At 37.2% G+C, this 18,806-nt stretch overlaps 1 protein-coding gene across 4 annotated transcripts in view; it reads left to right on the top strand.

Moving 5' to 3' along the window:
- The window catches only part of LOC121873291, a 35,805-nt gene that overhangs the window by 12,511 nt on the left and 4,488 nt on the right, over positions 1–18,806 (top strand). For 3 of the 4 annotated variants that reach the window (XM_042376753.1, XM_042376755.1, XM_042376754.1), the window contains exons 7-16: positions 1,366–1,502; positions 2,861–3,016; positions 4,539–4,665; positions 5,452–5,702; positions 6,232–6,394; positions 7,742–7,857; positions 13,203–13,392; positions 14,554–14,706; positions 17,066–17,200; positions 17,675–17,852. In XM_042376753.1, the coding sequence (XP_042232687.1) occupies positions 1,366–1,502; positions 2,861–3,016; positions 4,539–4,665; positions 5,452–5,702; positions 6,232–6,394; positions 7,742–7,857; positions 13,203–13,392; positions 14,554–14,706; positions 17,066–17,200; positions 17,675–17,852 (1,606 nt within the window). The other variant, XM_042376756.1, reaches the window with a different exon arrangement.

Here is an 18,806-nt window from a genome sequence, read left to right on the forward strand (position 1 = left end):
TAAGTATTTGGATGCTTACATTTGAGATAGGCTATACAAGGTATTGGGTAAATTTAAGTTATGGTCATCCCTGTACTTAGACATGCAGACTATGTTTTTGTGATGGCTTGCGATGTGTTATGAACGATTTAGACCTTCATTTTATCGGAAATCACTAGTTTTGGGTTACTCTCCCCCCCCTTTACCGGTGTATATTAAGCTAATCTTATAACTTATAATATAACTTATCAAACCCTAACCTAACTTAACATATGACCTGTATTTTCGTAAGCGATCAAAAAATTTTAGTGACAGAAATCCTTTAGAAATAATGTGTCTTATTGTTTAAAGTACTTAATCCCATAGTTAGAATCTTCAGGTTCCCCTGATGACCAAAACCAAAATAATACCAATATTGTTTGGAATGTTTATAGTACTATGAAATTTGTAGTAGAGGCAGCAAATATCCATTGAATTAGTTAATGTGCTTATTAATATTTATATATTCAATATAGTATTACTGTGTTGCACAGTAAAGCACAATTAATTATCTAATAATATTTATTTACAGAGCCAATCAGCCGAGAAGGTTGGACAACTACTTCCAGGGTTCATCAAGGCAGATGAAAGAAATTTACCAAAAGCAGATGTGTTTATGATTGTAGAGTATTATCAAGAAATCCGCCACCCAGTTATGACGCACGTTAAATTACATCTGTCATCTGATCATGTTAAGCCCATCCCCTGGTCATGGTCGTCCCTAGTCCTTCCACAACATTAAATATAGACATCAGTGACGAAAACTTACATTTTCCAGACACGAAATAGAGAAGAGTGATGAAAACTTCCATGTTGGAGTTATCAGTCTTTTGCATCATTTTGGCACCCAGCAAGTAAATACACACGATGATACTTGAGCAGTAATTTATTTTAACCTAACGATGCCTGTGCATATCAACATTGTATATGGCCATTAGTCCTGTATTCCTGCTGGTAACAACACATACACCACAGCTGGCCACCTCCAGGCTCCTGCTCTGCGGCTGGTGCTAGTCAGTGACGTCATAACCAATCACAGAACTTTTCGCAGTCACGTGACTTTGTAGCAACTTTAACCCTTATTTTTTACATTTTTTGGCCCAATTTATTTCAAAATGTCATTACCATAATGAGTTTAAGTATTTTCTTTACCCATTGACCTGCCATCTTACGAAAAATTCCGACCGACAACTCGTCCATTTTCTTTGGCCTTAGACAAAAGAAAAAATAATTGCCAGAGAAAAAAATGCTTCTTGAACTAACTGTGAATAAAGAGAAAATTCTGAGGTAAAATTGATTATCACTTTCTCATGTTTCAGTATTTAACGGTGCTTATTGTTTTGACAGATAGAGCATATTGTAGATTTGGTCTTTACTGCAGCAACTGAAGGTTTTATGGAAAATAATATAACTTGTCTTCAATTGGCTTCTGATGTTTTTGGGGAGCTTACATCATGTCCAAGTATTGAGGAACACTTAAAAGGGTAATTTTCATTGCCAATTCCTTTCTCTAGCTTGTTAATTTTTTCAACATAGTACAGTACATTATATTTTAAACTACAGTAGAACGTCGATTTAAAGCGATTCAATTTAAGATTGTTGATTTAAAGTGACACCCACAATTAAAGTCAATGTTTTAATTTAAAGCGAATCTTTCCTATTTTGCGGGAGTCAATCTGGTGCATCATATTTTAAAATTCGCGCCTAATGTTTCTCTGGGCACTCTACACTGTCCTAAGGGCAAAGCTGTACTGTACATGTACTCAAAATAATGAAGTAAATGATTACTAAAATTTTTGTCAAGTGCAAACTATAGCATGATTATACCTGTATTCAAATTAATCACTATCTTATAAGAATTCCAGCAATGTAAATTATATTCACTCCGGTCACTTCTGTGACATTTTATAAACAAAAAACAAAAACTCAATCTAAAGGACAGAAACAAATAAATACTTCACTAGACTTTTGGCACAACTGCCAAACATGTCATCCCCTACTTCCCTCCCTCTCCCCCCCCCATCTTCCCAGCCAGGGTTGGGTGGTTTTAGTCTTTAAGTTATTATCTTAAATAATATCACAGACTAAAGTTTGGAGAATATAATTTGCATTGCTAGAATCCTTGCAAAACAGTGAATAATTTGAATATAAACATCATATATTTTGCTCAAGAGATAAAAATTTTAGCCCTTTGTAATAAAATTAATTAGAACATGTCAGTTCAGTGACATTTTATAAGAGAAAAACTTAGTCAGTCTTGGACAGAAATAAATAAGCACTAGACCTTGGCATCAACTGTCAAACATATCACCTCACCTCACCTCCCTCCCGACCACCTTCCCAGCCAGTAAACAGACCATTTCACATCCCATAATTTTAGCTGTGTTGATTTATGAGTGTTTGTTTTAACATCGTACTACAAAAACAATGTTTTGTTTATTCTAGGAGATGGGCTGAGGTGCACCTGTAGATTCTCAGTCTCTTAACATTTGTGTTTCTCTCAAGTACCAAACTAAATTATTCCATTGAAACAACACTTCGATTTAGTGCAAATTCGGTTTAAAGCGACCTCTGTTGGAACGTATCTCGTGTTATATCGACGTTCTACTGTATAATGCATTTTGTAGTTATTTCAGTTTAATGATAATTGTAATATAAAAATTGATAATAAAAAAAAATCAGCATTGTATATGAAGTGAAATATTTCAATAACCAGAATTTTTGTTTTATGAAAAATCTCTCATTAATGGTTGCACAGATTTATTCACATTTCTGTCAAATTACTGTAAGAAACCCTTCATTAAGAAAAGAACACTCAAGATACAAAGGCTTAATTTTACAGGTACAAAAACTACTCATCTTATTTACAACCATTCCTTGACAACATGGGTGCTGAGAGCCCTGAGTCCCTTATTGAAGTACTGCTGGACCTGTTCTCTCACCTTATTGAGCTCGACCACACACAGATACAACCACTGTATAAAGATTTATTTTCCAAGTAAGTTACAATCCTGGAATTTTTTACTAACAGAAGTGTGACTCAAGTTATTGTTTCCCATCTGTCCAGATGCATGGATATGCATGTGTGAGTTTACATATGTGTGTATGTTTGGATATACATTGGTTTGCATTTATGTTTTTATATGTGTGAGTGCAATGATTTTTGTGTGCATGTATGTTTGTATGTGTGCATGCATATACAGGGTGTGTGTGTGTGTGTGTGTGTGTCCAAACATCTTCAGAATGTGATATTTTAGTCTTAAAGAATTGAAACAATGAAACTGGGTAATATATATATATATATATATATATATATATATATATATATATATATATATATATATATATATATATATATATAAAATCAACACTCTCAACCCGCTAGGAGTCTAACCTAATGCCCACAAGATATATATATATATATATATATATATATATATATATATATATATATATATATATATATATATATATATATATATATATATATATATATATATATATATATATATATATATATATATATATATATATATATATATATATATATATATATATATATATATATATATATATATATATATATATATATATATATAACAGCTGTTATAATGTTCATATTGTAATTTAAACAAAGATTGTAACCTATAATTATATGAAGGTTTTAAATATTAATCTTACATTTATATCAGGTTATTAAGTTTTCTAGTTTGACACCTTTTATCAGTCAGCTCCTGTTAATGTGCAAGTAATTTTGGAATCAGATAATAAACTACCCTTTAATTGGAAGCTAAGGCCTGACCTTGCAGTCGTCTATCCCTATTGTAACTACCTATCCCTCATAGTTAGGTGAATTGGAAGTAAAGGTTGCCCACCAGAGGCAAGAGACTAAAAGTCAGCCGTTTCTACCTTGTCAGACTCAATCCACACATCATACCGACTATGGCCACCTTCTTGATATCAGTCAGTCTGGTGTTTTGGATGCAGTCCTCAGGTGTCTGCCTCAGGGCAGATGAGGCGATATAGCCTTAGTTGATGTGGCATCTTTTAGAAATTAAAGAACAGAGCAGATGTCTCTGGTGGAGGACATCAAGCTAGAAAGGAAGAGTGACCTTGAAGTCCTATTTTTCAGATAAGTTCTTAACCAGGCAGTTCAGACACCCTCTTTCCTCCCAAGGGTTTGTGAGTTGTCAAAGGAAACTAAATCTGAAATAGTGAATTTTATCTGAAATGAAGTTGGTGGATATACAATACAGTAGTTGATGTGGTGTGTGTACTAGTTAGGAAGACCTGACTTAATTTTGGACCTCCTGCTTCTACTGTAGAGGGCAACCTTTCCTTCCAGTTCACCTATTTGAAGGAGACAATTGCAATGGTGAGGGATGAGCCCCGAGCTGTCAGTTAGGGATTAGGCTACTGCCATATAACCCCTAATATGGCTTGTATTAACAGAACCAACTGGCCTGGTGTTAGGTAGAAAACAGAATTTCAGGATAAAGCCCACATTTCTCAAATTTCAGGGTGATGTCATGGATGCATTCTGGACAGTGTGGTGTAGCAGCTGTGAAGCTCATACAGGCTCTCATATCTGTTGATCAAGATTCACTCAGCTCAGACCGCATTGAGAACTTCATTTCCACCATCACAGTATGTTCTCTTTTTTTATTTATTTTTTATTTTTCTAAGCACACCTGAAGATGTGCCTTGACTCCATGACTTAAAGGTATATTCAAGTTAGGCTTGCCTAGCACATTGTAATTGTGAGTCATCTCAGGGCATCTGCTAAAGGGCTTGGTGTCACACATCACAGGCAAGTTGAGGTGGGTTAGGCCATGTTATGTTGTGTTTAGGTGGCTCAAGTCTGTCTCATGCTGGGTCAAGAAGCCATCATGGTCTAGTGATATGTATGTCTTACATGAGAACACTGGTTCTCTTCAGGAACCTTTTTTCTCTGAGAATTAAGAGATTCAGGAAAGACTGTCACTTTGAGTTAGTCTAGGTACTGTAATCAAGCTGGATAAAGTGAACATACTGGATGTTTCATTACTTTAATAATATACCATATAATACCATTTGCTCACCACGTGTAGTAAAACGTATTTCAGGATCAGTCACCCATTCATTTAATTTACTAGATCATTTACTGTTCAATAATGATTATGGAATTCAAACCCATTTGTAGCATTTTCAGTTAACCTATTCTGTAAATGGATACATAACTTAATTTTACAGGTTTGGGAAGTGAAGTTGGTTGATTGCAGTGCTGGCAACTCTGCTACCTTATGTACTGAAAGCTTAGTATACAGTGTGCTGTATCCACACTGTCTCTAAAGGGCAATCATGCCTATTGAACCCACTTTCACTTTCATCTCATTGACTTCCAATCATAATATTGTTTATTTATGTTATGACTTTCTTTAATGATTGTTTTAGGTGTCTTTGAACTTTGGGAAAGACTTCAACCTGAGCCAGAATCGATTGTATCACATCAACGCCCTTTTAACTCTGTTAGAAGGACTATGCACTCGGGACTCAGCGTACCGCCTCATACTAGGGGATATGCTTCAACCATCTGTGTTTTCTTCACTTCTGATGAAAATTACGAGCATTGATGCCCCATGTGCTCTTTCAGGGAACACCTTAGTTCAGTCCTTCTACTCAGATTATGAATCTAATAGCAGCAGGTAAGTTAACGCTTTCTTCACAAATCTTACATTACTTAATGGACTCTCGATTATTGTCGAGTCTCTTGGTTCTTTCTCAAGTGTCCTGAAATATAAACTAAGCATAAGAAAATGTTCTCATGTAATTGAGCTTGGTAACTACTAGGCACTAATTAAATTTAGCTAAAATGTAAGAGAAATGGCATCCAGAATTTCAAAATCTCCACATTAACTTGAGGATTCAATGGGTCCCTGTTTTTCTTGCAGTACAAAGTAAAATCTATTTTGGAGATATGATGGGACTATTGTGTGACATACTCAAGGAACCCCTGTTAAGTTGTCTGCAATTAAGAGAGTTGCCTGGCTATGGGCTCTGGCAGAAAAGGGGATCTTAGATTTATTACTTCTTTGATAAAATTAATGTATAATCTTGGATTGTCAAAATTATTATTGAAGCTGGTTTTATTTTTGACCAGTGGCATCTACTTATAGGTGAGCATTGACATTTAGGGTGTCTGATGTCTTCTAAATCACTTCCCTCATCTTAAAGATATTGTGGGTGTAGTAGAAGTCAGGACGATGTATCAAGCCTCTCCATAAATGACATGAATGCCAGCTTCAAGGAGAGCATGGCACAGTCGGTGGTCCTTATTCTGACAGTGGTCAAGCTTCTTGGTTCAAAGAATGCAGAGTTTATGCTGGTGTATAGTGAGGTAAGGATGAATTTTCTTTTAATTATATCTACTTTTATATTGTACAATAGAATTAAGCACTGAAATGCTGTGTAGAGGTGGTCTTAAAGTTCAGATTTTATGAAGATCCCAATTATTTTCTCCTGGGGATGAAACACTGTATTCCCTCAATACACTTTTTTTTATAGGTTATGAACAGATACAGTGTTGTGATAAGCATTATACTTTTCTTAGATAAATCATTTAAGATGAATAAAATGTTTCTTTATACAGTTAAACATCACAAACAACTACTGTATTTGTTTTGTATTGAGTGATTTTTTTCGTGTTTATAGGTTTAGTGTTCTGTGAGGTCTGGTGAGAGTGATAGACATACAGTATATAAGGAACTCCTGCTGTTTCCTATAATGCAATGAAACCTCAAGGTATAGCCAACTCTTAATAGTAAGAGGAAATTAAGAATTAGTGAGTGTCATGGTATTTAACAGTGATGTAGTTGAGGAAACCAGGAACTAGACTATTTGCAATTTTAGCCTTTAGGCATCACCTGAGGAATAGCCTCTTCCCCCTCCCCCCAGGTAGTCTTAGGGTATTTAAGTGGGAGGCAAAACTTCAGGAGAACACTTTGGGGCCAATCTTAGGCATTAAAGTGCTCCCCTGAAGTTTTGTCTCTCACTAAGAATACAAACGGTTTCACTTGTGGTCTCCCCTACATCGCTGGTATATAATAGGAGCGAAAGGGGGTGGGGATAAAAGATGATTTAAAGGGGCAAAAGAAATATGTAGTGATTGGGTAGCCTGTCCTGTAGTCACTTCTGTTATGGTCATCCCCTCAAAGGAACTCAGCAGGAGAGTGATGCCTCGTTGTCTTGCTATATGTAAAATCTGCACACTTATGATGTGAATATTGGAAATGATGTTCTCTGTACTGTACTGTGCTGGTTACATTAGATATACAGTACTTAATTTGATAATATATTCATTATACCCTCACTATCAAGCATTTGGGGGCTACGTTAATATATCTTTCATGGTAATACTGTATGTTTATTATACCCATGCCAACATGCGTTTAGGAGAGGCATCTTGGATTACACTTTGCTATCCAGTAGAGTTATTGCTCAGAGATGAAAATTTTGCTTGTGGTTTTATTTGCCCCTTTTGGTACAGTAAATAAATGTATGCAATGAACATACAGTATGCTGTACTAGTAAATAACATTGTGAACTTTGTCATACTCTGGCTTATATGTTTTTTTTTTACATAGTTGGACTTGTTGATGGTATGTGTACAGCATACTTTCACTTTTATTTAGATTTTTTCTCTTTTTCTTCCTTACTAATTCATGTACTTTATTCCAATTGCTAGATGATCAATAACGCAGCACTGATGACGTACGTGGTTCGATGTGAGCGTTCCACTGTGCCTGACTTTGTTGCCAGAGCTGTTATCATTATATCAGAAGGATCAGTACCAAATACAAGGTAATTTTATAAATTTGGGAAGCAGGACTAAAATATATGAACAAGATGCAAAACCAAAATATATGAATGAAAGTTAATTAGAATACAGCAGATTTGGTGTTCATTTTGTCAAACCTATTTAACCCCGATGAACTAAGATTCACACAAGGATTCACCCGAGCTGGTGCTGGGGGTCCTATCCTTATTAAATCACCCTGAATTATGAGAGGTACCTTGTTCATAACTTTGGAGACGATTTCACCAAAGGAATTTTAAAAGAATGGATAAAACTGAATTTAATTAAATCAGTTGATTTATCCAGAAAAACACAGATACAGAGTGGATAATAATAACAATATTAACATGGCTGAGTCAGTTGAGAACCTGAGCTCTCCTGTAGGCACCTGGTATAGATTGTACATTTATCTCAAGGAAGTATTATGTAACATTTAGTAACATCTGGAATAGTACACATAGCATGGTGGTAATAAGAACATCTCAGAATGTTACCATGGTTATCACTTCAATATTTATATATTTTATTTATTTATGATTTATTTATTTATTTATATATTTATATTTATATTATAAGTATACAATATTACCCCGCTTTACGCGTTTCCATTTTTACGCGTTTCCATTTTTACGCGGTACCCTGCCAGACCCGGGATGTTCACTTTACGCGGTGCGTGTACTCTTTTACGCGGAGAGCGGCTGGCGGTCATCTCGCGCCGCGCCATTTTTGGATTCAAACCTCCCTCCGTCTCTCCCGCCATGTTGGGTAAGCGGCGTGAGTAGGTTGCGCAGTGTATGTCTTTGTTGCGTTATCGGTGATGTCATATGACGTATCGGTCTGTGATTGGGCCAAGCATCCTTACCTCCTTCCCCCGCTAGCTGTGATTGGTTTAATGTAATATGACGTGCCCCGCCGAGGGAGCGTTCAAGCCCGTTGACCTACCCGGGTCAGTTACACCCCTCCCGGCTACACCGTGTATATCGGTATCTATTGTTCCATAAGAATGGCTTCCACCGGACCACCACCACCACAAAGAAACCTTGCATTACCTGGACCCAGCCGCCCTAAGCCAAAGAAGATATGACGTGCCCTAAGCTACGAAATTAAATACAAGATCATCCAAGAGTTGGAGAAAGGAACAAGACAGGTTGATCTCACGCGCCAGCATGGTGTTAACGAATCTACGATCCGGACGATCAAGAAGGATGCAGCCAAGATAAAGGAGCACATGAACATCACAAAGTTTACAGGTGTTTCTATGATCAGGTATTGCCACAACCAGGTGCTTCTCAAGACGGAGAAATTACTTGTGAGCTACTTGATTCGTCAGGCAAGACGGAACATGGCGGTGGACACGCGCTCAGTTAAGGAGTACGCACGTGAACTGTATGCTGCATTGTCACGTAAGATGGGAATTGCAGAGCCCAAACCCTTCAATGCTTCCTCTGGGTTGTTGCAGAGGTTTAATAAGAGGAACAAGACCACCAACATTAACATTGGTGGTGAAGAAGCTAGTGCTGACCGTGTTGCGGCTAGGGATTTTCCTCCGTTTTTACGTGAGATTATGGAGGAAGGACAGTACACCGACGACCAGGTGTTTAACATGGACAAATCTGGTCTTTTTTGGAAAAAGCTACCTTCCAAGACCTTCGTTGTGAAGACTGTCAGCATGTGTCGGGGCCGGAAGTTGCAGAAGGAGCACATCACCGTCCTGTTTACCACCAATGCCTCCGGTACCTGTAAGCTCAAGTTATCGGTGATCCACACAGCACGCAAGCCGCACGCCTACAAGAGCATGGACATGACCAAGCTAAATGTCCACTGGCAGACCGCACGTAAGACGTGGATGTTCTCTACTCTGTCCCTCTCCTGGTTTGATGGCTATTTCGTTCCATACGTGAAGAAATTCTGAGAGCAACAGAATGTTCCATTCAAGATTTTGTTGCTGCTTGACAACGCACCAGGACACTCGCCCCTACTGTTGGATCGTCACCCCAACGTAAAAGTGGTCTTCCTTCCTCCCAACACTACGTCATTAATACAGCCTATGGACCAAGAATTAATCTGCAATGTGAAAGCTGCATTCTCTGCAAAGAAATTCAAGCTCCTGAACGACTATACCAACACCAAGGATGAGTTGCGTAACCTCGGTGACACCGATAGCAAGAGCGAAGAGGACGAGGAACAACAGTTGGCAGAGCAAGAAGTACTTGTGAAACACTTTTGGAGAAAATTCAACGTCAAGAAAGCTGTGGACTTCTTGGTGGAGGCATGGGATTAGCTGTCTGCAGCCACGGTTCGTCACGCATGGAGTCATGTGTTGCAAGGTATTCCAGGTGGGAGGCAGAGTCAATCTGTGACTGGTGAGGTTCAGACTATTGCAGTAGCAGTGGACCTTGCCAGAGAAGCTGCGCAGAGTGTTACAGCTAAAGGCTTCTCCGAGACCACCAACGACGACATTATGGAGGTGATAAAGGATCCTGATGTGACTGCCGATGAGATGTTAGATGATGATGACGTCAGTGAAGAGGCAGGTGGTGCGTCATCCCAAGAAGAACGCAAGTTATCGCATAGTAATGTAAGGGGTGCCATCGAGTGTGTAGAGAAACTGAAGCACCTCCTTTCCGAAGACCCTGACGATAACCGGTATGAAGTCTTCCCTACCCAGCTGTTGCAGACTATGGAGCCCTACATCAAGGTGTATCACGACAACATACAACACTAGCCATCAACAAAGCATTACCGAGTTCTTCGCCTGCAACCCACCACAGCCAGCTCAAGCCAGTGATAGTGACAGAGACAGTGATGGTGACTTTTAGGGATTTGTCAGGGAGGCACTGATAAGTGTGAATGGCAGTGATGATGACTCACCTGAGGGTCAGTAGCCTGCCCTCTGCCTCGGAACCAGCCTCCATTCCCGTACGCCGACCCATCTCTTCTACTAACGTAAGTGTTAAACTTAACCTTGATTTTTTCTAACCTAACCTACAGTATATATTCTTTTATTGATTGTTCTCTTCTATATTATGTGTGTGTGCATACCATCATAAAGTTAAGATGTTATTTTTACTAAAACGTACGTATTGTGTCGGGAAAAAGTGGAGTTTGGGGGTCGGCCCAGTCTCTATTTCAATTAATCCCATGTGTTTTGTTGTTCACTTTACGAATTTCTCGCTTTACGAGGGCCTCCGTGGGTTCAATTGACCGCTTAAAGCGAGGTTTCACTGTATACATAAATTACAGTGGAATTGAAAATCATAAGTATAATGGGGGAGCAGTACAACATGGGTTGTACAGTATTAAGGTTGAACAAAAGGACAGAGCTGTCAGGATTATGTCTAGTCGGCAAATATATTTATTGCAATGGTAATTTCTTATCTATTTACATGATTATTTCCGATAAAACAGTTTTGATGGTACAATGAAAGCAGGTATATAAAGTAGGTATTACAAGAAATTAAAACTTAGACAATACATATTTTTTAAGAGATGATTTAAAGGAAAGGAGCGTAGTCTTTGCTCGGATGGGTGGGGGTAAGTTGTTCCACATCTTCACACCATGATATTTTATGGAGGTCTGGGACTGAGAGGAGCACATGGAGGGCGGTCTTAGTAGCCCTGGGTGCCTTAAGTTGTATCTCTCATTATTCCGGAACTGGAAATAATTATTGTCAAGCAAGTGATTGATAGATTTGTAAACAAAGAGGGCACAGCAGTAGGTGTTAATATCTTTGAATTTTAAAATTTTCCATTTAGCAAATTTTTCATTTGTGTGATCTGTTTTTTTTCAAGTAGGTCATTGTCCGTACAACTCTCTTTTGTGCAGTAACCAAGGATTGTGTTTTTGAAGAGCCAGAAGCCCCCCATAGTGTGTGACAGTGTATCAAGTGTTGGTAAACAAGATAATGAGAGATTACTTTCATTGCTGTGAGAGTGAGTGACTGTCGAGTGTGATACATGATACCGCACTGTTTAATGACTTTACTGTGAATGGCTTGTATGTGGTTTCTCCAGTTAAGTTTCTCATCAACAATAACTCTGAGGAATTTAGTATTTCGTTTGCATTTGAGGACTGTATTACCAAGGTACAGGGGGTCCAAATCTGGGGTCAAGTTTTTCCTAATGTGAAAGATCGTGTAGTGGGTTTTCTCAAGGTTTAAGGTCAGTTTATTACGTATTACCCAGGTCCTGACTTTAGTCAATTCAGTGTTCATAGTTCTCATCAAGGAATGGAGGTCTGAGTTGCTGGCATAGAGATTACTATCGTCTGCAAATAAGTTGTATTTTATGAGTGTGCTGGCGTGGACTATGTCGTTTATGTACAACAAAAACGTACTGGACCGAGAATGGAACCTTGGGGGACGCCATACAAGATTGGCGAGGAGTCAGATTGGTGATTATTATAGCAGACATACTGCTTCCAGTTGGACAGATATGAGGTAAACCAATTGTGGGATAGGCCCCTAACGCCGTAATGTTCAAGTTTTGAACGGAGGATGGTATGGTCGACAGTATCGAAGGCTTTAGAGAGGTCCAAGAATATAAGAACATAAGAAAATAAGGAGTCTGCAATAGGCCGGTTAGCCTGTTCATGGCAGCTCTTGTTGAGAGTTACTACCACTCTCTATCATCCATGAATCTATCTAGCCTCCTTTTAAAACTTTCCAGCGTTCCAGCACTTACTACAAAGTTGCTAAGCTTGTTCCACTCGTCCACCACCCTATTTGTGAACCAGTTCCTTTCTGTCTCCCTCCTAAACCTAAACTTATCCAACTTAAATCCGTTGCTACGAGTCCTATCCTGCTCAGATTTTATAAGAACTTTATCTATATCTCCTTTATTGATTCCTTTCACCTACTTAAATACTTCTATCTTATCTCCCCGCACTCTTCGTCTTTCTAGGGAATGCAAGTTTAGTTTCTTTAACCTATCTTGATATGGAAGGTTTCTAAGTCCCGGAATCATTTTCGTCATATACTAACTGTGAACTGACTGTCATCAAAGGAATTTAAGATGTCATTAGTAAAGGATAGCAGAGCACTCTCAGTCGACCTTCTAGTTCTAAATCCAAACTGGGAGTCTGTAAAGATATTGTTGGCATTGCAGAATGAATTTAGTCTACTACATTTTCCCCTTGGCCTTTCTATCATAATCATTCTTGCACATTCCAGATAAACATTGCTATATACAGTACTTGTACTGTATAATATTAGTGTCTCTTATAGCTAAAGAGAGTGAAGATGAACATTGATCAAAGTATTATATTGAATATGAGAAAAAAATTAGATGCCAGATAGAAAAATTTGCCAAATACCCATAACTTATTTATTTATTGATGTTATGTTTTCAGTATGGGTTCACTAGTGAAGGCATTAGAGGAAGCCAATGCCTGCACTCATCCTTCCCTGAACTTGAATCTTGGTGGTCCCAATGTCAGACTCCCTGGCTCTCGGTCTCATCCACAGCTTTTCTCACCTGGTTGTGAAGCAAGTGTGGACAGCATGATAGAACGACTGGGGGGTACTGTTGATAAGATGGAGGTGAGGTTGTGATCGCATCATTATATTATTTTACTTGTCAGTGTGCAAAACCTCTTGTACCAGAAGTTAATATGATGCTGCTAAGTGATATAAAGAGGGAATTTGTAACTGCTTTAGTACAGTACTGTATATGTTTTTTATTATATGATAAAGATAACTTGTAAATAGAAGCTAAGAGTGTATGGTCAGTGACAAAACACAGGCTAACATTCCATTTTATATAGAATCAACAGGTAGGGTAGTGTGATCATCAACCATAGATTCATGTACCTATACTGAAGTTTACTTTGTCATTTGCAAAACCTGATGTAATTTTCAGGGGTACAATATGGTCGAGTTTTGTTAGATGTATGTACAGTGAAACCTTCATATAACGGACTCTTCTCTTCGTGTAATATATTACATGGGGGGTATCACATTTAATGGACCCTCAATATAACGGACTTTAATATCTATATACTGTACAGGGTAGTTCATTAGATGGAGGTTTCACATCTAACGGACCTTCGATATAACGAACATGCATTTCCATATACAAGAGGTATCCCCATTAGCCAGAACAATTGGTGCAGAGCACTTCCGGGAATGAGAGATTTCCGGGTAAATAGACAACTCTCTCAAAGCCTGAAAAAATCCCTCATCCCCGGAATTTTCTGGATAACGGAAACTTTTTCTCGGAAGTTCCTGAATGATGCATTACTTCATCTCTCAAAGCGGGAAAAAAAATCTCCCATCCCCGGAATTTTCTGGGTAATGGCAAAAATATTCTCGGAAATTCCAGAAATTGTGCACTACATCTCTCGAATCTGGAAAAAATTTCCCCCCATCCTCGGAATTTTCTGGGTACTGGGATTTTTTTTTTTTACTGTCCAGAAAATGTGCCCCTTGAAAAATCTTTCCCAAACCAGCAATTTTCTGGAAAATTCTGACTTTGGAAATGATTTTCCGTGAAAATTTCAATTCCAGCTATCAGAGAGTTCCAAGTTTGAGGGATTCCGGCTAACGAAGATAGTACTGTAGTCCGTTAAACAAAGGTTGTACAGTACATGTATACAAATATCATTTAAAGAAGAATAAACCATCAGTATTGAAGTTTTGAAGATTCAGACATGATGACCACGACATGTACTGTATATACAGTGGCTTTCAATTTAATTTCAGATAAAGGACTGCGCTCTCACTGATATAATGGAAATGTATGAATACAAGCTGGCAGCCATGGCACACGTGGAAAGGTCACTTCAGAATGCATTAACTGCAGCAGATGTACAAAACCGCCAAAGCCACCACTCAATGCTGCAAACAAGAGTACAAGTAAGTAAACGGATATTTGACGGCTACTTCACTGTGGTAAGATTCACTCTATATTGTACTGTTTATGAAAATTATGAATGTTGGATGACAGATTACAAGGAAAGTGGAATACTGTCAATTTATTCATCAAAAAGTTAGAATTTTGCTAAGTACAGTACAGTGGTTACTCTAGTGACCCTTAAAGTTATTTGAGGAGCACAGCACCGAAGTAGGACAAGTAACAGTATGTCTGAAAATGATACTTATGATATTTTTCACTAGTATCAATTAAATCTGCACTATTAAGGCTGCAATCTGCCACTTGAATTATTTTAATATCTTCACTGGTTCCAAAGTTATGGTAATTTGAATGTTTGCAAACTTTAACTGCATTTTTCTCTGTTATTAATTTAAGCCTTTGTCCTACTTCGGTTGTGTGTGCTTTATTTCACACGAAACTATTTTTTTTTTTTCTAGTGCTAATGATTGGCTTTCAGTGATTTTTTTATGCTGTGTTTTAGATGTATTTTTTTCATTACAGTATACGGATCAACGCAAGGTAGGTAGATACCAGGTAGCCTCATGCAGGCACATAGGAAATCACTAATTGGCAACTCTACTCTCGAGATCGCTAAACCACGCCCCTTTTGTCACTTCATGCGTTTGTAATATTGTGGTATTATTATCTGTATAGATTCTTTCTCTAATCAAAATATACTGGCATAAAATGTTATTAGTCAGATATATTGGTGTACAGTCAGTTCTGCTATAACGCGATAGTTGTGTTCTTGTAAAATATCGTGATATAGAAAATCGTGTAATAGAAATAACAGGGCTTATGGAGAAAGTAGGGTTAGGTGCAGATTACTACTTGAAATCGAAAAAAAATTAGTAGTTAGCCTAACACAAAGGATAGCACAGTCTAAATAAATGTTACATTCATATCTAATAATGAAATCATACAGTAAATTTAACACTTAACCTTGAAAAAATATGAATATAACTTGATGGGGGAGAAGGGTGAGTTTGAGGTTGATAACATCGAGCTTCTCTTCAAGTGTTATATCCTTTCTTTTACGATCATCACCGGGAATGCGATCACCAGAACGCTTCTTGGAGATATTCTTTTTTACCATATTCAGTTAATACCACAAAATTGGAGAAATAGTAAGCAAAAATCGCGTTACAGCAAACAAGCGTTCGCGTTATACAAATATTGTCCCTCTATTCATAAATCGCGTTAGAGCCATTTCGCGTTATCAAAACACGCGTTATAGCAGAACTCACTGTAGATAATTTTTTCCCATGAAATATATAATTGTTGTAGATTTTTACTATACCGGTACTGTATATTTTGACAATTGAAGATGCATAATACATTATATATAAAACAGGAAACAAAACGTATGCACATTTAATGTACTTACAATATACAGTATGATCTTCGTAGGTTGTAGCATTCCTGATTTGACCTCCTAATCCCGGTAGATTTACTGTTGGACGTGAGTGTGGCTTTAAAGAAAGCTTTACATTGTCTACTGCTAAATGGTAATTAAAACATTCAGATTTAAAATGCACTGAACATATCGTATGCCACGCCTTCACTTGTTTGGTGTTTTTTATATCTTCTTTTACAGGCATCTAGCCACTTTGCCCGTAACTTTGTCCCGAGGGAATGAATAAAAAGATACAAACTTTTTCTTCTTTTCTGAGTTGAATTTGCAGGTGGCTACAGCGCAATAAATCATTGTTATAAAAGAAAAACACTCCACTTTCACTTGTAAATATCCCACTTCTACTGTTTGATGTAACGAAGTGGGCGGAGCTTAATAAGCGATGTCATCGCTAGCCAATCAGCAACGTTGGATTGAATCTAGCGGTCGCAAGCGTCACAAGAAAGATATTTATATTTATTTTATATATTTAATCTGTGGCTCCAATTAAAATAAAACAAAAACTCTCCATTCTATACATTTATTGTACAACTTTTAATACCATCATAAGCCTTCAAAAATACGTAAAGAAAAATTTCAATTTTATTTTCATTAGCGTAGAGCTTATGGGAGTGAGGCTACCTGGTATCTACCTACCTTGGATCAACGTACTTGGGACTACAGTAGTTCATAACAGATTGTTTTAATAAAGAATTCTATCTCAAAATGTGGGTCTGGTTTCTTAAGTTCCAATTAATAATTTCTTATGAATATAAATCTTCATGTTTGTGTGGAATGTTTCTTCTTGTTCTAGCATTTTCTGCAGATTTTTCCACGTGTTTTTATCACAATCACCCACACAATAGTGAAGAGAAGTAAGGTTATAGATGCAGTAGATAGGTATGTTGCTTTAATTTCTTTATCAGTATCATTAACACTGGTTTCAGAATGACCATCTAAGGAGTTTGCTATGTTCTTGGGAGGAGCGTCTACAAATAGCACAGAAGGAGAAGGCTGAAGTGCAAGCAAGCATTTCACAAATTCAAAGTTCCGCTCGGCAGCATCGAGAAAATTTCCGTAAGGTGAGTTTCACCATGCACATTGGTTAAACATAGGAATTGTGTAACCTATCAGAGATTATTTTGAATAAGAAATGTTAAACCTTTATTAAAATATTTTCTTTGCCACTATTACCCATTGGATAATTTGGGTTGCCTGTCTCTGTTAATCAAAAACTTGTCATTGCAACTAACTTGACAACTTTGGAGTGATTGTTTTAATATTTTGTCTGCATCATTACCATTCAGAGATGTGCATAATTTTTTTTTAAGGCTTAAAGGAACAAGGAGAGAGAGAGAGAGAGAGTTTTTTCTTTCTTTCTTTCTTTCTAGTTTAGTGTGTGGATTTGTGGTATAGCTCCCATTCACCCAAGTATAAGAGTTCTGGGAAACCTAAGGCATCAGACCACAAGCTTAGTGATGCAGAGCATGAGTTGCCCAGTCCTTACAAGTTAATTAAATAGGGATTCAGAACCTCAGTTTGTTTATTATATTTAGGAAAAAACTGACATGGAAAGACATAACTTGAACCAGAAGAAGGAAATATCATCGCTGAGAGACCATCTTGATAATCGTGAAGAGGCCATTCGCCGACTGCAGCGACAGTTAAACGACGCCCACAACGAAAGCAAAAATCTCAACAAGCAAGTCAAGGAAGAGCAAGAGAAGTATCAAAGTGAGTTGACAATAAACTGGATTTTTTTTTTTTTTTTTTACTAACTGCAAGTGTCAGCTACCTTCTGACTCGCCATATCGATACTGTACACCTCCACCACCACATGCTTCTTTTACAATTAAGGGAATATTTGAATCTAAAATATATTATGTATACAGTATACAGTAAAGCCTCGAATAACGATGGTAATGTGTCCTCTAATATTGCAGTATAAGGTGAATCATCGTATCGTGAATCATTAATTACCATTAAAATAAAGTAATAATAATGAGATGCGTTCCCTAGTGTGACCTTTTCATACCTTTTGTGTGACATTTTACCCTCTTTTCCCCCCAAAATAATACAATTAATGAAAACTGCAAACTATATTCTTTAAATAATGTTTCTGAATGCACCTTATACAATATAAATGAATAATGATATAGTCACACAAGAGGAGATGGGACGTCATTGTTTTCGTTAGTGTTTACAGCCGGGAGTCCGGGACGATAGTTCTATACGAGAGAATGAAGAAAATAAGACCTGTTGTAGCTGTAGTAAAATTAATGTAAAAAAAATGAATATATATGTTTTAAATAATGTTATTTCATGTTAATAAATGGAGCAATAGAAGTAGCTAACCACTACTGGCAAAGAAAAAAAGTGAGATGGATTGGGAACGCCAACATATACGTGCACATTTAAGGATACCACGTCATTTATCTTTTTAAGAATATGTACAAAAGATTCATTATTGTTTATTACTGAATATGTAATTGATTGAATTAATCTTTATATATGCGAAATGAACAATGCAATTCATTAATAATATGTAGAATATTAAAACACACAAGAGGATAAGAGATGGCATTGTTGTCGGTGTTTACACCCATAATGTCAGTTTTCCACCTGAAACTGAAGAAAATAAGACCCTGTTTGTTGTTGTAGTAAAATTAATGTAAAAATATGTATGTT

The sequence above is a fragment of the Homarus americanus genome, unplaced genomic scaffold, assembly GCF_018991925.1.
Source record: "Homarus americanus isolate GMGI-L3 unplaced genomic scaffold, GMGI_Hamer_2.0 scaffold32929, whole genome shotgun sequence".
NCBI lineage: Eukaryota > Metazoa > Arthropoda > Malacostraca > Decapoda > Nephropidae > Homarus > Homarus americanus.